This window comes from Dama dama, chromosome 5, assembly GCF_033118175.1.
Source record: "Dama dama isolate Ldn47 chromosome 5, ASM3311817v1, whole genome shotgun sequence".
Lineage (NCBI taxonomy): Eukaryota > Metazoa > Chordata > Mammalia > Artiodactyla > Cervidae > Dama > Dama dama.
In genome coordinates, this window is record NC_083685.1 from 122,526,085 (window position 1) to 122,545,463 (window position 19,379).

The window sequence follows — 19,379 nt, forward strand, 5'->3', positions numbered from 1 at the left end:
AAAGGTTCTGAGAGCCGGAGGGGAACAGACACCCCTGCTTTGATCCCATGCCCTTTGGGAGCTTGGGTTTTTTGACATTGCCACCAGTTCCTCCCAAAGGACTTCCTCTGCACTCTTGACCCTGACCAGCTCCTTACTGGGGCAAGAACCAATGGAGGCTAGACGTGACAAGGCCGGGGTTCCTGTGACAGCCAGCACTGAGGCTCCTTCGGTTGGGTGGGATGTTAAAACTCTCCAGTCTCTTCTGCCACTTCTGTTTCTGCGGCTCCACTCCCCCCTCCCCCCACGGAGCTTTACGGCTTCTTTGGAGGGGATCACAGGAGCCCGTAGCCCCCTCAAACCTCATGTTTTGGGCAAATAGTCATTAAATGGTTGGCCTGAGGGCTCACTCTCTTGGACTCAAAGCTACCAGGGAAACTCTGTCTCCCCACTAATGGTTCTCAGCCCTGGCTGTACATAGAACCACCTGCAAGGCTGTAAGGCCAACGCCTTTCCCCACCCCAGAGATTGTGGATCTGGACGCTGGGAGTTTGTGAAACTCCTGGGTGATTCTCAGGAGCCAACCAGGGCGACAGCCAGCAGGTTAGAGAGACCTGGGGACATTCCTAGGGGATAACTCTCGTCCAGAACCTGGGATGCAAATAACAGAAATAAAAGAGGATGCTGACTGCCTCATTTAAACTTGAAGCCAGGACTTGACCTTGACTTCAGGCCAGGGGGACGGAGGTGCTCAAACCATAGCATCAGGACCTAGGTTCCTCTATCTCTCATCTCCACCCTCACCTGCATCCTCAGCTGGGCTTTCCTCGGGGCACAGTCGGGGGCACCTCCAGGCCGCCTGCTCCCTACAGGGTCCCCTTCCAGCAATCTAAAACTGACCCCTCAGGTTGGCTGGGATCACAACACCTCCCTGACACCATTGTCTCCGACCTGCCAGACTCAGGCCAGACCCAGTGAGCTTCCCCAGGGGAAAATCGAGGTGCGGGCTCACTGTCAGAGGGAAGGAAAGGGAGTGGGTGTGAGGTGGGCAGAACAATTTATGTCCACTCTGGAGGTTCTGCCCCCGCCCCAGAGGGGTGAGATATTCAGGTCAGGCATGTCAAGTGCTTAGAGCAGAGTGAGCAGCCCCCCTACCCCCATCCCCGGCCGCACGTGAGACCCAGGAGCCCACGGTCCCTGGATGCAGACAGAACCTGTCCACGCCCATCCTCTGCTCTTCTGACCGCTGACCTCTGCTGCCCCTCCTCTCCACTCCCCCAGCACCCACCCCTGGCACCGGTTCAGCTTTCAAGAGAGTGTTGAAATTCAAATGTGGCCATCAGCCACCTTGCTCTGTAACCAGAGCAAAATCAGCCAGACTGCAGCCTTGGGCGGCTGCCAAGCTCCCCACCGCCATCCCAGCCGCCCCCAGTTGGCGCCAAGGGCGGGGAGGGGAGCAGGAAGCCTTGGCAGCAGCCAACCCCAGAAGAAAACGGTGTCAGGTGGTTTCTCGAAATCGAAACTACACTGAGCTTTCTGAAGCACTTCCCAGGACCAGCCTGACACCCTCTGAACTGGGAAGGTTTTCTGGGTCGGAGGTTCCTCTGCAGGTGGGAGGCCCCAGGACAGCCATCCGCAGGGGCCCCGGGCAGGTAAGCTGGCAAGCTCTTGCTCTCAGGTGGGTGTCCCTCTATACAGTGTAATCTTGCAGGGGCCCAGTCTCCCTGCCTGTGCTGTTAGGGATCTGATGCTCCTCCTGAATCCAGGGACCATCACTGCTACTCCCAGGCCCAAGGGGTCTCTCTGTCCAGTTGGGCAGGTTGTTCACTTCTGCCCAAAGGGGAAACAGTTCGGCCGAGGCGCTCTCTCTTATCTGTGCTTTGCAGCTCAGGCTAAGCCTGCCCAAAGGAAGAGCAACTTTCCCCAGTTTGCGCAAGAGTGCCGAATGGCCCTGCGCAGGCAACTCTGCCTCATCTCTGGAATGAGTCAGGCAAAAATGGGTGGCCAAAGCTGCAGGGCAGTGACATTTGCATACCATGAGCCAAGAGCCTGAATGGCCATCTGCCTGGGACCCTGGGTTCCTGTTTCAGGATGAGCAAAGCTGGTGGCCGCCACTCTCTGGGGAGTGCAGAGGGTGACCAGCTGTCCCCGTGTGCCTAGGACCAAGGGCATGTCCCAGGACATAGGACTTCCAGTGCTAAAACTGGGACAGGCCCCGGTGTGCTGGGTGATTGGTCATCCTGGCCCCTCGGCCATCAGCTGAAGTCCATGTAATGAAGAGAAGGTGGCCGCTGGGCAGATTCCCCACCACCCACGGCTCCCCAGCTGTTTGAGCAGAGCTGGCTCCCCTTCCAGGCTTCAGCCCCTTCATTTGTAAGGTGGAATCAGCAAGGCTTTCTCAGGGTCGTGGTCAGGATTCCGTGAGCCAGTGGTGTGAGCAGTCCTGAGGGACTCTGTTCGGTGACAGCAGGCCCTTGTGCATGGGAGCCCCCGGGGGGTCTGGTTACCAGGCCCTGACTTGAGGGTTGCCCACAACAGCGGCCACAGCTCTGCTGGCTGGGCCCTGAGGGTGGGTATGGATGTTGCAAGGTCCTTCCTGGGCCAGAGCAGCAGGGACTCTCTGCAGCCCCCCGCGCCCCTCTTCCCGCCCCGCTGTGCTGGTGTGAGGACACGAAGGGAGGGAGGCAGGCGAGGGGCAGGATGTGGGTGAGGAGAAAAAACGAGCTGTGAGAAGAATTACAGAGGCAAGACATCCCTGCAAAAGTGGAGAGACTTGGGTGCCCCCTGCCCCCCTTCCCCGGGGTTGGCTGTGTGGCCTTCGTGGTCCCCCACCTCCTCCAGCCTCTGTTTCTTGGGGGTGCTGACCTCAGAGGTGGCAGTGCCAGGCCCACACTGAGTGGACCCAGGGCGTCCTCTCATCTCGTTCCCCTCCGCCCGTCTCCCCCCACCCCCACCCAGCTGCCCAGGCAGAGGCCTGGGACTTAGCCCTCAGCCCTCTCCTCCCCCCACCCGCACCCAACCCCCCGTCCCGTCTCTGTCACTGCTCACCGTCGCGTGTCACCCCTGCCCGGGTTTCTGTGGCCTCCTCCTGACGCCTCCCCACCCTGCCCCGCTCTCATCCCCCTCCCCTCCAGGTCTCACATGGTCCAGAGTCCACGCAGTGTGCTTTGGCAGCTGCAGACCTCAGGGTACTCTCACAGGCTGGCCTGCCAGCTGAGCCATCCCTGCCATCTCTCAGCCACACTAAGTGGGGCCCCCCAGGCCCCCCCAGTCTCTGCCCTGCACCCTCTGCCTCCTCCCTCCCCGCCCTTCCCACCCATGCCCCCTGACAGTCACACCCAGGGCCTAGCTTTCTGATATGGGCATCTTTTTCCCCCACTGTCCTTGCTGCCCAGAGACGCCCCCCTCATCTGGGCAAGTCTTCCTCATCCTCGGAGGGCCACCTTCAGACAAGGTGAGGGGCCCTCGCTGGGACACCCAGAGCACCCTCCACGAGGAGGGCCCGAGGCCTGTCCAGCTCCACTCTCACTCCGCTGCCTCCTGTCGCTGCAGGACAAGGGACCCCCCAGGCAAGGCCATGGCCCTCCTACGGCTCCTCTGCATGTGGCTGCTGGTCGCGGGGACTCAAGGTGAGCTGAGCCCCAGGAATGCCGAGAGCACAGTCCCTTCCCCTTGCAGAAAGTCAAGGCAGTGTTCTGCCCGGCACCTGGATCACAGGGGCCAGCCCGGGTCTGCTCTCCTGCGTGAAGCCCTGGCTGCCCCCAGTCATGGCTCAGAGGTTTGCAGAGGAGGCTGGGGGCTCCATTCTCATCCAGGCGGAAACAGAGGGACCAGGCGAGAGGGGCCTACAGAGCCGCCGAGCCCCGAGGGGCCTGGGGTCGGTGCCCTTTGGACAGTCAGCTTCCAGTGTCCTGGACACCTGTTCTCACGCTCTTCACACTCAGAGGCCCTTCCTCTTCCTGGTGACCCCATGGAAGGCCGGTTACACCCCATCTGAGAAGTGCCCTTTGCCCTGGGACCCGGTTCCTGCCTGACCCTGTCGGCTCCAGCAGGGGCTGAGGTGGGGCTGGGTGGGGAGGTCAGCGGGCTGAGTCCCAGAAGGACGAGTGTGGAGCTGGGACCCTGCTTTCTCTCCTGGTCTGGCATACTCCTCCTGTGTTTCCAGGGCGCTCTGGGCCTTTGTCCCCAGGCGTTCCCGAACACCCCTCCCAGCAGTCCCTGCTATGGTGCCCAGGCTGCACCCCAAGTCCCAGACACCCACAGGTGGGGCCGGTGTGGGCCTGTTCTTCCCTTGGGGTCCTGCCACCCCACTCTCAGGCAGCCCCAAGTGCCCCCCGGCCCTTCTCTATCAATGGCATGAGGGACTCAGACCCCAAGGACTAGAAAGGGGATATCTACCCTCAGTGTGTGTGTGGGGGGGATCTATGTGTATTTTTCACTCCTCCCAGGGGGTGATCCCCTTGAGGATGGATGGGGTGTTCAAAGCTAATGGTCCAGAGTTCACCCCTGTTGGAGAGAACTCTACCGCCCCCACAAAAGCCCATGGCCCCCAAGAATGTGGGGTGGCCAGGCAGCCACCCAGGTTGAAGCCCCAGCACCCAGCCTCCATCCTTGCTGACCTCTGCTCTCCTTTGAGAACCTGCAGGCGTGAAAGACGGTGACATGAGGCTAGCCGACGGGGGTTCCGCCAACGAGGGCCGCGTGGAGATCTACTACAGCGGCCAGTGGGGGACGGTGTGTGAGAACATGTGGGACCTAACAGATGCCAGCGTCGTCTGCCATGCCCTGGGCTTCCGGAACGCCACCGAGGCTCTGGGTGGGGCCGCCTTCGGGCCAGGTAACCTGTGGGTCCCCAGGTCCCCCAAAGCAGGACGCCCTGCCAAGGAACCAGGCCCAGGAAGGGGTCATACCTAAGGCGTGCAAATGGCATTCCCACCAGCTTTGCGCTGGCAAAGGTTTCAAAGAGGCAGAAGCCCTGTGCTGGCCAAGAGCTGGTAGCCCGGCACACATTCACACTTGCCTATCGGCTGTTCCCTCCAGCCCAGAAACTCCACTCCGGGACTTTACCTTCTGGAAACAGTTTCCCGCCAAAAGAAAAGTCTGTGTGCAGTGCCTGTGATTCTGAAAAAAGAGAAATCATCCAAATATTCAGCCACAGGGGTAGATGAATAAGTTACAGTAAAATTATTTGCTCTCTTTACAAAGCCGACTGACCGGGTCGAACAAGGCTAGGTCACGGCACGAAGTTACAATAATAGATCTGCACCCATGCTCATGTAGTCACACGACGGTACTGGGTGAAAACACGTGCCCACGTGGACCCACGCTGGAAGGGACGTCACCAACCAGGGGCCGCTTTACTGGGATGGCAGGATTGCAGAGTGCTTTTCTCCATCTCTGTGCGTAACCGCGACTGTCCTTTACGAGGCTTCTCGGGGAAGCAGCGCTGTTGGCAGGGCCTTCCTCCCGTGGCCGAGAGCCCCGGCTCCCCCTCCAGGCTCTGTCGTCCTTGCTGTGCTTCCAGGACACGGTCCCATCATGCTGGACGAGGTGAGGTGCATGGGGACAGAGCCCTCGCTGGCCAACTGCTCATCCCTGGGCTGGATGCGGAGCAACTGCAGACACGACCAGGACGCCAGCGTGATCTGCACCAACGGTGAGCGGGGTGGGGGTGGCGCCCCATCCTGAGCCCCAGAGGCCCGAGGCCTGGATCCCAGGGACGGTGGTCAGGCCGGCTCCCCGGCTCCACGCGAAATCACACGCCTACCTATGCAAAGGTTGGCAGGTGATGCCCGCTCTCCAGGAGGGGCGGGAACGCCCGCAGGTCCCACCACCTTGCAGCAAGGGGTCCCCACTTCCTCCCCACCCTCCCTGGAGCCACTCAGAAATGCTCCGTTTTAACCTGATTCTCAGGCAGTGAGCCACCTTCCAAATACAGGCCCACCCTTCCAAATACAGAGACAGTGTGGGTTCCAGACATTGCAGCAAAGCACGGATCTCAGTAAAGCAAGTCATGTGAATTCTTTTCCCAGTGCTTGTAGAACTTGTGTGTACACTCTGCTGTCGTCTACTAAGCGTGCAACAGCATTATGTCTAAAGGAACAATGTACATACTAAAATATTGAGTCACTATGTTCCTCACCTGCAGTTAAAATAATATTGTGAGCCATATACTTCAATTAAATGAATAAACAGAAGCTGAGACTGGAACAAAGATTTTCTGATCCTAGCTGAGAGTTCGAGGATTCTCAGCGGGCTGCTGATTCGGCTCCACGCGAAATCACACGCCCACCTGAGCAAAGGTTCACGGGTGATGCCCTCTCCCGGAGGGGCGGGAAAGCCCACAGTTCCCACCACCTCACAGCAAGGGATCCCCGAGAGACAGGCTCCTGGCCCAGCAGCGCCCCCTTGCGGTGATATGGGGAAGTACAGGGAGACTAACCATGCTCGAGGCACAAGGGCGGGGCCTTGTTGCGATGAGAGGACTGAAGCTGAAGAGTTTTAGATAGCATAAACGTGCATATTTTCTCGGGCGCGCTTTTTTTTTTTTTTTTTTTTTTTGACGAGAACAAATTTAAAGAATGGCCAATCCTAAATATAATAGACCAATGGCATAAAATCAATAAACCAGTGCTCTCTTAGCCTCTCAGTCGTGTCCGACTCTGTGACCCCATGGACTGTAGCCCGCCAGGCTCCTCTGTTGATGCAGAATCTCCAGGCAAGAACACTGGAGTGGGTTGCCGTGCCCTCCTGCAGGGGATCTTCCCAGCCCAGGGATGGAACCCCTGTCTCCCACACCGCAGGCGAATTCTTCACCATCTGAGCCACCAGGGAAGCCCCAATAAACCAGAAAAGCTAGCAGTAAAAATAATGATGATAATATACACACTTTATTTTTTAAAAAAAAAATGTACATACCTTAATTAAACAATACTTTATCGGGACTTCCCTGGTGGTACAGTGATTATGACTCCACACTTCCAGTGCAGAGGACACGGGTTCAAGTCCTGGTCAGGGAACTAGGATCCCACAAGCCATGAGCTACAACCAAAAGAAACCAATACTTGAGTGCTAAAAATTGCTAACTGCCCTCTGAGCCTTCAGCAAGTCATAATCTTTTTGCAATAGTAACATCAAAGATCACTGAGAATTGCCAACCATGACTCAGAGACACAAAGTGAGCAAATGTCGTCGGGGAAAAAAAAATAGCATAGCTCAAGACACTCTTGCCGCAACCTTGAGTTTCTGGGAAACTTGCCGACGCACAGTAAAGTGAGTTGCCTGTGCACCCCGTGTCTACACATTGCAGGCTTGCCCCTTGAAATGGCAGCCTTCTGTTTCTGCTGGGAGAGGGGGTGCATCACCCCCAAACCAGGCTGGGGGCTTCCAGTAGCTTCTCTAGGCCTCAATCCCTTGTAGGAGGCAGCCAAGGACCCCAAAGCTCTAAAGCGCGTTGCTGTGGGACCCTCTTCAGACCAGACGAGGCAGGAGGTTCAGGTTTTAGAAAGTCACATCTGGGTGATTGATTGACTGACTGATTGGGATGGGACCCCAAGTTCTTGGAGTCAGCCCCACCAAATCCCCCCCAAGATGTGCCATCTGAATGTTGGGGAGCAGGTGAGCTACAATGTAAGGGTGTTTGACAGGATGGGGCTCTGGGCCATGGGGGGCAATGGCACCCTGTGTTCTAGGGCCGTTCTTTCCCCATCTCCCCAGGAGCCTTTCTGAGTCAATAAGGCGGGACCCACAGTAAGGGAAGAATCTGACTCCAGGGAGTGAAAGTGTTTTCGGGTCACAGAGGAAGCGAGTGCTGGGGCCCTTCCTAACATGCATCCCCCTGCCCCTTCATAGAAACCAGAGGTGTCTACACCCTCGACCTGTCCGGCGAACTCCCCGCGGCTCTAGAGCAGATCTTTGAGAGCCAGAAGGGCTGTGACCTGTTCATCAGGGTGAAGGCGAGAGAGGAGGACGAGCTGGCCATGTGCGCCCACAAGCTGATCTTGTCCACCAATCCCGAGGCCCAAGGCCTGTGGAAGGAGCCGGGCAGCAGGGTCACCATGGAGGTGGATCCCGAGTGTGTGCCTGTCGTCAGGGACTTCATCAGGTGAGTGTCCTTGGGGCTGGGCCCGGGGACTGGGCAGCGTCCGCTCCAAAGGAAAACCCCAGGGACAAGGGACATAGCACCAACCGCAGCTGTGCTCACACACTTGTGTACACACTTGCTCACACACCCACACACGTGCGCACACTCACCTTCACAGCCACGTGTCCTCACCTTTGCACACACATTCTTATGTATGCTTTCCACGAGGACTATGAGAAATGGGTCAGCCCTCACACACACACACACACACCCCCCCACACACAGCTCTCAGGTGTCATAAGCGGCCAAAAAATAACTCAAAGTCATTCTTCCTCTTCTCACCTCACTGATCTGCTCCTACAAAAATTATTTTAAAGAAACAGAAATCCAAGTCTGCTGCTGGAAAAAAGTGGGGAGAAAATCCCCAGGCAGCATCATCCAGGCAACGGTCTAACCAGCGGGCCGGCCACACCGGAAACCCATCTCCCAGTTGAGAGTGGGCCCCAAGGGGTCAGCCCCTTCCCCTGCAGACCATCCTGCCGGGGGTCACTATGTCACCACCTCGGGTGGTCTTCCCAGGGACTGGTTGGTGTTCTGGAAGCATCAGTTTGAAGAAAGAACCGAAAGACCGAGTGTATGAAAAGCTGTTCCCTCTCATGACCCAAAGTTGTCGGTAGCTGAAAGCGACGTTTAAGAGGAAACAGCAAGTGGCAGTTCAAAAAAGATTAAATGGCGTCTTTTCAGCCAAGGATGAGAGTTTGGCAGCTGTCCTGTGCCCTTCCCAGCAGGACTGAGGTCTGTGATGCAGCTGTGCCTGGCCCCAGCCTCTCGGCCCGTCAGTCACCGCCCTTGGCCAGAGTCAGTGATTCTCTGGACTGTCTAGCCATGTGCTCCAGCTCGCTCTCTCTGCCTCTCTCTGCCTTCCCGTCTCTGTCTGCCTGTCTCTTTCTGCCTCTCTCTGCCTTCCCGTCTCTGTCTGCCTGTCTCTTTCTGCCTCTCTCTGCCTTCCTGTCTCTGTCTGCCTGTCTCTTTCTGCCTCTCTCTGCCTTCCCGTCTCTCTCTGCCTGTCTCTTTCTGCCTCTCTCTGCCTTCCCGTCTCTCTCTGCCTGTCTCTTTCTGCCTCTCTCTGCCTTCCCGTCTCTCTCTGCCTGTCTCTTTCTGCCTCTCTCTGCCTTCCTGTCTCTGTCTGCCTGTCTCTTTCTGCCTCTCTCTGCCTTCCCGTCTCTCTCTGCCTGTCTCTTTCTGCCTCTCTCTGCCTTCCCGTCTCTGTCTGCCTGTCTCTTTCTGCCTCTCTCTGCCTTCCTGTCTCTCTCTGCCTGTCTCTTTCTGCCTCTCTCTGCCTTCCTGTCTCTGTCTGCCTGTCTCTTTCTGCCTCTCTCTGCCTTCCCGTCTCTCTCTGCCTGTCTCTTTCTGCCTCTCTCTGCCTTCCTGTCTCTGTCTGCCTGTCTCTTTCTGCCTCTCTCTGCCTTCCCGTCTCTCTCTGCCTGTCTCTTTCTGCCTCTCTCTGCCTTCCCGTCTCTGTCTGCCTGTCTCTTTCTGCCTCTCTCTGCCTTCCTGTCTCTCTCTGCCTGTCTCTTTCTGCCTCTCTCTGCCTTCCTGTCTCTGTCTGCCTGTCTCTTTCTGTCTCCTCTGTCTCTCTCTCTCTGTCTTCCTATTGCCCCCTCTCTTAGTGTCTCTCTCTGTCTCTCCCTCCCTCCCTCTCTCTCTGTCTCTCTCCCCCTTCTAAGGCAGAGAGGCAGCAATGAGCCCCATCCAGGCCCCAGAGGGCCTCTGGAGACCCTTGTTCACTGCCTCCACCCCCCACACACACTCCCCTCCCCTCTGCCTGGTGACCCCCACATGGTGCAGATGACCGCTTTTGCTCTCGAGTTCATGGTCAGTAACAGGATCACAGAATGTAGTGAGCACATCAGGGCAGAGCGGGTGGGCTGAGGGCCGGCCCACCTCTGCTGCTGCCACTGGACTTCGTGGGGCCCCGGCGCCATTCTGGGCCCCCGAGGCTCCGTGTTCAGGTGATGGGGAAGCCAGCCAGTCTGAGGCTCCCTGGAAGGCTCGTCATTCGAGAGAAGCGGTGGAGAGAGTTTGGTTCTTTCCAAAGCAGGGCCCCACTCAACATCTCCCAGGAGACAGCAGGGGCTATCACCTGGTGTTTCCCCTCCCAGCAGGCTCCCTCCACGTGTGTCTTCACGAGCAACGTGCCTCCTGGTGGTGCACTGAGTTACGTGGCGGGTGGCATAGACTGGGTGCCACCACAGGGCTCACGGCTGGCAGGGGTGGCAGACAGGAGGTGACCCACGACGATGCCCATGTCATGGGGGCACCAGACAGGTGCTGAAACACAGGGGCGCCCATGGGCACCCAGTGGGACACTCGAGTTCTGCCCAGGGGCGTGACGGGGGAAAGGGAAGGGCAGTGCCCCGGATGGCCAGCAGGTCCTGGTGTCGGGGCCCAGCCCATGAAGACGACGGTGATGATGGAGGAGGTGGTGGGACCGTCCCCACCGATGAGGATGAAGCAACATCCTCAAGGAGTCTGGGATCCGCCCAGCTGCCGGTGCACCTGGCTCTCAGCCATCGTAAGCTTAGAATGGGGGCTGACTCAGGAGATAAATCAGGGGGCTCTGGATGCCCCCTGAAATAGCTAGCACCCTGGGTATCAGCAGTTGGCCGCACACCTGCACTGGGGCACACCTGTCATCCTTCGGGAGAAGGGGTGTGGCCAGGCATCAGCCCTTGTCTCCCCCCAGTTACCTCTACTCCCGGAGGATCGACGTGTCTCTGTCGTCGGTGAAGTGTCTGCACAAGCTCGCCTCTGCCTACCAGGCCACGCAGCTGCAGAGCTACTGCGGGCACCTCTTTGCCATCCTCATCCCCCAGGACCCCTCCTTCCGGACGCCCCTGGAGCTCCACGCCTACGCCCTGGCCACCCGGGACCCCATGCTGGAGGAGATCTGCGTGCAGTTCCTGGCCTGGAACTTCGGGGCCCTGACGCAGGCTGAGGCCTGGCCGAGCGTCCCCCTGGCCCTTCTCCAAGACCTGCTCTCCAGGACCGAACTGGTGGTGCCCAGCGAGCTGGTCCTGCTGCTGGCCGTGGACGAGTGGAGCCGAGAGAGGCGCCCTTCCCATGAGGAAGTGGAGGGCTTGGTGGAGAAGGTGCGGTTCCCCATGATGCCGCCCCGGGACCTGTTTTCACTGCAGTTTAACTTGTCCCTGTATTGGAGTCAGGAGGCGCTCCTCCAGAAGAAGATACTGCAGGCCCTGGAGTTCCACACCGTGCCCTTCGAGCTGCTGGCTCAGTACTGGGGCCTGAACCTCACCGAGGACGCCTACCAGCCCCGGCTTTACACCTCGCCCACCTGGAGTGAGTCCATAATGAGCTCCAGTTACAACCCCTACCGGTCCTTCCAGACCCCCCCGCATCCCAGCTTCCTCTTCCAGGCCAGCTCTGTCTCCTGGTCTTTCGTCTACCTCCCCACCCTCCAGAACTGCTGGAACTACGGGTTCTCATGCTCCTCCGATGACCCCCCACTCCTGGCTCTCTCCAAGTCCAGATACTCCAATCCCACCATCGGCTATGAAAACCGGGCCCTGCTGCACTGTGAGGGGGGCTTCGTGGCAGACATCATCGACTTCAAGGGCTGGAAGGCCCTGATCCCCAGCGCCCTGGGTACCAACAGCTCCAGGAATGCTTCCTTCTTCCCCTGCCCGGCAGGGTTCTTCAGCAGGTTCCAGGTCGTCATCCGTCCCTTCTACCTGACCAACTCCACCGGCATAGACTAGACTGGAGGCTGGAGGTCAGGGCGGGCAGGAGTGCACAGAGGCTAGGCACCTCCTTCACCTCCTCTCTGCAGCCACCTCCAACCACCGGCCACCAGGTGGCGCCCCTGCTTCCATTGATCTCTCTGAGCTTACAGAAATTACTGGAAGACTTCAGCTACTGCAGACTTCCCTGATGGCTCAGATGGTTAAAGAATCTGCCTGCAATATAGGAGATCTGGGTTCAACCCCTGGGTCGGGAGGATCCCCTGGAGAAGGGACTAGCAACCCACTCCAGTATTCTTGCCTGGAGAATCCCAAGGACAGAGGAGCCTGGCAGGCTACATACAGTCCATGGATTCGCAAAGAGTCAGAGACAACTTGTTGCAAAGAGTTGGACACGACTGAGCGACTAACACATGCTTCCTTCCTTCAACCAGTGCACTCTACGAGCTGAGAACTCCCACTTCAACTGCCCAGCTAATTTGTTGAGAAGCAATGAGATGTGAGTCAGGAGCTGTTGGGTTTCCTACCTGGCCTTTCACTTTCTCCACCCTCTGCTGTCCCTTTCTGAGATCATTAAAATTGCCCTGTGGTTCCCAAGTTCTCTTGTTCACGCAAAGGGCTGTTAAGTCCATAGGGTGTTGGGACAAAGGATGATATGCTTGGCCCTGGGATCCAGTAATGAGCCGACGTGGTCTCTTCCCTGTGAAGCTGCTGCAGTCTTGTGGGTGAGACAGGCCATCACAAGTAAGCAAACACTTGGGCTGAGGACCAGCAGGAATAATGGGTGATGGAAACCAGAGGAAGGAAGGTGGGAGGCACAGGCTGGAGCTACTTTAGTGGATCTCAGTGGAGAAATGAAGAGTGAGGGGCAGCAGGCGTGGGGAAAATGGCAGGAGTGTGTGTGTTCCAGGGAGAAGGAACAGTAGGTAATCGGAATCTCATCCCCATCAATCTTCCCACTTGTGCACAGGAAGGGGGCAGAGATTCGCGTCCCAGCATCGTTTATAGAAATGGAAATTTGCAAAGAACCTAGAAGGCCACCAATGGGGTGCTTGAGCACAAATAAGAGACACCCATGATGCAGAGGGTCAGGCGGAAGAAGGGTGTACTAGGAGGAGACTGGAAGACCCACAGAATCTAGGGTAAGGCAAGGGAACTGGGCCTGGGGTCCCACGTGGACATTGCGTTAGAATGCCACCACTGGGTTCTGGGCGCTGGAGGCTGCCCCCACCGCAAGCAGGGCAAGAATTCTAAACTGTCCCCGCTTCTTTGTGATACACACGCTCCAGGCACCAGGCCCCGATGGAAGCATCTGGTTGGCCGGGCTCAGGCCACGTGCCCTCCACTCTTGGCCAGAGTCTGAGAGAACAAGCATCTGGACTGTTCTGGCCTTGAGAAGGGAGGTGGCCCTAAACTCACCCAATGGGAGGGAGATTCAGAAGCTGGGCAGCCGAGACGGCAGCTGTCCCCGCCACACACGCCTCTTCCCCTCCAGCCCTGCAAAGACAAGAGCAGGGACACACAAAGCCTCCCCCGACCCCACGCAGCTTCACCCTTTCCCAGAAGGTGCCCCCAGCCCTGGCCCCCTCCCAGGGTCCAGGCCCACCGTCTTGGCCTCCCCTATGGTGGTTCTTTGACGTCTTAAAAATCTACCGCTTTGTTTAGACCACACAGCTGACCAAGGCTGTCACCACCATCGGGGACCGTAGCTGGTAAAGGAAGAAAGGAAATGTTGGTTATCAACGTGCACCAGACACACACAGGGGAGCACCACTCTCCTTGAAGCAATGAGCCACAAACCCACAGCATCCTCCTCTCTTACCGGCTCCCTGGACCTCTGCCCAGAGCCAGCACCCCAGAAGTGAAGGTACAGGCCTGGTCAGGTAACCAGAACCTTTCCTCCAGAGTGCTTCGGGCCCCGGTGGATCCGGGCTATAAGGAAGCCTGCAGTTCCACCTTGAGCCGTGGGATCGGCCATTTGAGGACACACCCGTGGAATCCCCGAGTTCCTTCCATCCTCCTTGTAGGCTTTTGAGTGGCAGGCTTGTCCCCCTGATGATCAGGGTCCAGCAGCCCAGGATAGGCCTGCTGCCTTCTTTCCTCACCCATCCCATTTGCCCGATCACATGAGTGGCCCCCCAAGTCAGATGCTGGTCTCAGCTTCTGGCCAGTGGAGCCTGGAGGTGTCTCTTAGTGGAAACATTGCTTTCGTGGGTGTAAAAACTCTAAACCAGCAGAGTCCAGAGTTAGGGGGACTGGACACAGAACGTCTGGCCCTGGGGCCTAATCTGTCCTGCTGGGCCACCACCGGCTCCCGCACTAGGGGTGCAGGTCGGGGACGGACTCACACTGCCACAGACTAGAGCCCAGGGCTGGGAGTTTGTTTCGGATTGTTTTGTTCTGATCTGTCTGGCAGTAAATGATGAAAGAACGTATTGAGGAATCTGGAAGTTGGGCGGTTCCAGGATTGGCTAATGTGCTGTTGATGTCTTCAGACCCAGATTCTTCTGTCGCTGTTATCTTGAGCCTTGGGATTTGTCCTCGCCCTCTGATTCACAGGCCAGCTCAGGGGCTGCTCTTACAACAGCAAATCCCTTGACCTCGGCACCTGCATGCTCCGGGAGCAGCCGTCCAGCCATCGTGCTGGTCGGTGAGTCCAGGGCTGGTAGCGCTAAGGCGGACTGATGGCGGGGGAGGGCCGATCCAAATCGAGTTAAATGTCGATTCCCTGGATAGCAGGTGCTCTGACTCCAGGTTTTGGGTCACCACTAATGGGCCACAGCAGCTCCAAGTGTGGCACGTGCCACCTCAAACGTCCAGAGGGCGTGCCCTTCTCTCAGTGGCCAGGGCATTCCAGCTGTTGGGCTATAACACTCTGCTCCGATCAGGCTGTGTCTGGAACAACAGGAGGGCCCACTGGGATCTTCACCTGGTCTAGTCCAAGATAGTCTGCTAACCAAGTGTGTACTAGAGCCCACAGAACTTTTCCCAGGAGCTCTCGGCCACCTGATTATTGGCCAGGAGGAAGGTTGTCAGGACTGCACACTGCTGAAGTCCAGGGCCTAAGAAGTTTGACCACTTGCCTCTGAGGGGGCTCTGAGTGACCCAGCAATTTGGAGAGGACCGCACCCCTTTCTTTCTTTTTTTTTTTTGACCACACCCCTTTCATGATGGCTCTGCTCGGGTTTTTTCTCAGTGATAAGAATTAAGTAAGAGCTCTGCAAGCTGCTCGTCTATTTTGGTCCTGAGCATCTCATGAATAGCTAGCCACATCCCTCCCACTGCAGTCAGGAAGCCCTCTCAATGGCAGTGTCTCTGGTGGGGGGCCCCTCTCTGACCTTCAGAGATAAGCCACAAGGGCACTTTCTAAAAGGCTGGTGCCTCCTTTACCAGTGATTTCACCAGGTCTTGAGGCAAAGACAGCTGTCTGGGTCTTTCCAGATTACAGGCGAGAGATTGGTTGCTCACAGTACATTCTTCAGGGGTCCTGGCTTCTGGATTCCATTCTCTGCATTGTACCAAGGAATTCTTGGCCCCCAGGGAGGCCAGTTTTCAGTCAATGAATTGAGGAGATAGTTAGCATCACTCTTAGCTACTCAAGCTAGTGAGGAAGCTAGATGTCTGATAGATGTTACCTATATTAGCTATTTTTAGCTTCAGCTTCATATAATGACAACTGAAAATAGCAGTGGCTTATTTAAGATCCTTTCTTTTTCACTCACATAGTAGAGATGTAGGCTCCTTCTCTTTCTACACCATTTAGTATGTGACTGCCATTCTCAAGGTTACCTCATGGTCCATAATGCTGCTGGGGTTCCAGCCATCATGTCTGCCTTTCAGGAAGCAGGAAGGAGGTAACAGAAAAGGACAATGGGCTTTCCCCAGTCATCCATCCCCTGAGATGGAATGTTTCTAAAATTTTTCACCTAAGGTGCCTCACTTGCTTCATCCTTGCTTTAGTCCCATTAAAAGCAGTCATCTCTGACCCTGCAGGGCTTGAACACCTCATTCCAGGGAACCACAGGCAATGACTGAATCAGCAGCTTCACCACTGGGGGCAATGCCAAACTCCCATCCCTGGCAGCCAGTGGGATTTGGAGAAATGACTTTCCTGGGGTATAACATACACATATACCTACACATATTTATAGCTATGCATACATACAAAAATGAGCTCAGTTCATTTTGATATTACATCTACATACCATGAACCCACCACTCAGACCCAGACAGTGAAACCTTCCCTCATCCCCAGAAGGCTTCCTCCTGCCTCTCCCCCTGGTTAGTACCACCACCGCCAGCACAGCCACTGTTCTGACTTCCGTCAACATAGAGTAACCTTTCCTCATCTTGATCTTCACATAAAGGAATCAGAGTATGTGCCCTTCCATGGCAGCCTTGTTTGGTTCAATATTTTGTCCGAGATTCATGTGCGTTGTTCCAGGCAGCAGAGCAGGATTCCATTGTCTGAATTCACCACAATTCATCAACCTGTTCTACAGCTTTGGGGCTGTTTCCAGTGTTTTGGTTTTTGGGGTAAAGCTTCCACGAGCATTCTTGTGATGTGCTTTGGTGGACAAGTGGGCTCATTTTTCTTGGGCGTGTACCTAGGAGTGGACTTGCTGGGCATTTAGCTCTCCCAGAGCCCAGTCTCCCTGGCAGCGTGCATGTGTCATTTGCTCTGTATCTCCAGCAGCACCTCACAGCCTCAGTCTTTTTAACTACGGCAGCTCTGGGGTATGTGTGTGCAAATGGGTCATTCTCTGCTTTTAGCCCCTGATTGCCTGGAGGTCCATTACCTGATATCCATTTCTACCACCAATTTCTATACCAGCCAACCTTCTTAGTTGCTGAAAATAGAAACCGGCTCTGGTGAACTTAGGGCTTCCCTCATAGCTCAGATGGTAAAGCATCCGCCTGCAATGCAGGAGACCCGGGTTCAATCCCTGGGTCGGGAAGACCCCCTGGAGATGGAAATGGCAACCTACTCCTGTATTCTTGCCTGGAGAATTCCACGGACAGAGGAGCCTGGTGGGCGACAATCCGTGGCATCGCAAAGAGTCGGGCTGAGTGACTGACATTCGCACACATGCTGGTGAACTTGAGCAGAAAAGGGATTTCCAGAAGGAATTAGGAAGCTCACAGAATGAGTGGGGAGGCTGGAGAACCAGGCTGAGGAGCTGAGCAGGAATTAAGGAAGGTCAGTGTTCTGGATGGGCTTCCCAGGTGGCGCTAGTGGTAAAGAACCTGCCTGCCAATGCAGGAGACATGAGACCTGGGTTCAATCCCTGGGTCAGGAAGACCTCCTGGAGGAGGGCATGGCAACCCACTCCAGTATTCTTGCCTGGAGAATCCTGTGGGCAGAAGAGCCTGGCAGGCGACAGTCCATGAGGTCACAAAGAGTCAGACATGACTGAAATGACTTAGCAGCAGCAGCAGTGTTTCAGGTAACTTTCCACAAGGAGCTATCCACTACGAAACTTAGCCACTCATTCCCACCACCATACATCTGTGTGTGATCCACTGGGCTCGGCTGTGTTGGGTCATCTTGGCTCTGCACAGGGTTGGCTGGGCTCACTCATGTTGAGGCTTCATCTGGGACAGCAGGAATCGGGGGGGGGGGGGGGGGCGTGGTGTTCCCTCCCTATCGTCTCCCACCCTGGTGGACAATGACCCAGGCTTGGTCACGTGGTGGCAGGGGTTCCATAATTCAAAATGCAAGGCCTCCTGAGGCCCAGGCTTGGAACTCACCCCAACATCCCAGGGCCAGCAAACAGCCAAGGGTTGGCAAAACAGACTCCATCTCCCGCTGAAAGGAGCGCTATTTGTCATCAGCTCCTCGTATGTAACCAGAAAGCCAAAGACGGCAGGCCCCAGAGAGTTGGGTTAGAAGTAAAACCACCAGATGGGACTTCCCTGGAGGTCCAGTATTTAAGACTCCAGGCTTCTACTGCAGGGGCATGGGTTCAATCCCTGGTTGGAGAACTAAGATAAAAAAAAATTATAAAACTGCCAGCCCATGGATGTGCTCACGGCCTCATGGGACCTCAGCTTCTGGATGCTATGGCCATTCCACCGCCACCAGCAAGCTCCCTGGATCAGCCCTGTCTCACCCACCACAGGCCTCACAAGGCCCTGAGAGGGCATCTGAGAGCAGTGACCTGGTCTTTTCAGCTCACATGATGGCAGGTTTCCCAGACACAGGAGTGAGACTCAGATGCATTGAGAAATGAATATATCACAGGCCCTCTGAGGAGTGGAAGACTATACAGCTGTGCAAAAGGACTTCAGGGACAGCTCGTGTGCTGACGTGAAGGAGATTCAAGATGCACCATCAACTTAGACAAACGTGGAATAATCCTGCATTGAACACTCATTGCTGTCTATCGAGTCTCCGTTTCTCACGTCTTCCTTCCCCAAACGACCCAGATGTTCTTTGGGACCTAACCCCCACCCCTCTCACTGGGCAGCAGCCCTGGGTGATCCCTGGGAGGGGCCCAGGAAAGTCCCAGTTACGGGTTTGGGGCGCACATGGTTGGGGGTGAGGAGCTTGTGACCCATTTTGGTGCTTCTGTTAGGGGAGGGGATTTATGGGCAACTTTCCCCTTGAGGACACTGGTGTATCCTTCGGGCAAGGAGAGGTTTTTGTTTGTTTGTTTCTTTGTAATTTATTCAATTTACTTTTTCATGGAGGTGAAAATGTCATATAACGATGTGTTTTTAAAAAGCCGTTTCCCCCTGCTCAGGCCCTCAGCCTTTAGGTTTTGGCCACAGCCTCACACAAAGCGGCTCAGACCTCCTGAAATGGCCAGAATTCAGGATGACTGGTTGGTGCCTCACCCATGTGACCCTGGGTGAAGGTGGCAGGCCCTGGGGCCTCAGGGAGCGCTGGACAGGAAAGGTCTGATGTGGCAGCAGCTGATGTGCTGAAAGAATGTCGCTGGTGGGGACGCCAGGAGCTCAGAGCCAAGCATGTGGTCGTTGCAAAATGTCAGGGAAGGAATGCAGAGCCCTTCTCCCGGCTCCCTGGTCCCCACACGATCGCTGCCCAAGTGCCAGTCCGATCCGTCTGCACAGATGCCGGCGCCAGATATGTGTGTGCAGGCTGTCGGGACAGGAGGCTCTCCTGGAGGCCCCTCCAGGCTGAGCTGAGGTCTCTGCCTGCAGGAGACAAGCCCGTGACCGGCAGAGACGGAGAAAGAAGGACACACGCACCCGGACAGACGAGCAGCTGGAGTCGGTTTGGAGGAATCATGGGGAGCCGGCTGCAGGCTGTGATCTAAAGAGAGAAAAGGAGCAGGGGGGTGTTGGGAGAGGGGCCGAACAAGGCTGCAGATGAACCTAGGAGTCTCAGGGAGGCCAGGCAACTAGTCCAGAGGGGGCCGAGGGGCCCCAGGACGGAGCTGTCCTTGCCTTGCCCGGTAAGACAGGGAGGGTGCAGGGCCGGAGTCATGGTGGCCCTGCTGGCTCCTTGCTAGCAAGGGCCAGCCAGGAACAGGCTTGGGGATCTCTGCCTCGCCAAGCTCACCATCACCTCTGATCCCTCTGATCCTAAT

The 19,379-nt window shown here is 56.5% G+C and overlaps 1 protein-coding gene and 1 long non-coding RNA gene across 5 annotated transcripts; both read left to right on the forward strand.

Moving 5' to 3' along the window:
- Positions 1–1,473: 1,473 nt before the first annotated feature.
- LGALS3BP (galectin 3 binding protein) lies at positions 1,474–12,420 on the forward strand. Of its 4 annotated transcripts, XM_061144646.1 has the most exons (7): positions 1,513–1,631; positions 3,375–3,433; positions 3,532–3,608; positions 4,625–4,816; positions 5,504–5,635; positions 7,831–8,083; positions 10,809–12,420. In XM_061144646.1, exons 3-7 carry the CDS (start codon positions 3,557–3,559, stop codon positions 11,839–11,841), a joined length of 1,662 nt encoding a protein of 553 aa, XP_061000629.1. In that variant the 5' UTR covers positions 1,513–1,631; positions 3,375–3,433; positions 3,532–3,556; the 3' UTR covers positions 11,842–12,420. The 4 variants fall into 4 exon arrangements, with proteins under 4 accessions (XP_061000626.1, XP_061000627.1, XP_061000628.1 ...); XM_061144643.1 differs by lacking the exon at positions 3,375–3,433 and having other exon boundaries at positions 1,474–1,631; positions 4,616–4,816; XM_061144644.1 differs by lacking the exon at positions 3,375–3,433 and having other exon boundaries at positions 1,474–1,631.
- A 161-nt stretch (positions 12,421–12,581) lies between these two features.
- On the forward strand, positions 12,582–19,125 carry LOC133057744 (uncharacterized). Its single transcript, XR_009693076.1, has 3 exons — positions 12,582–12,965; positions 13,489–13,690; positions 18,991–19,125. It is a non-coding gene; the product is annotated as an uncharacterized LOC133057744 (long non-coding RNA).
- Positions 19,126–19,379: the final 254 nt, after the last annotated feature.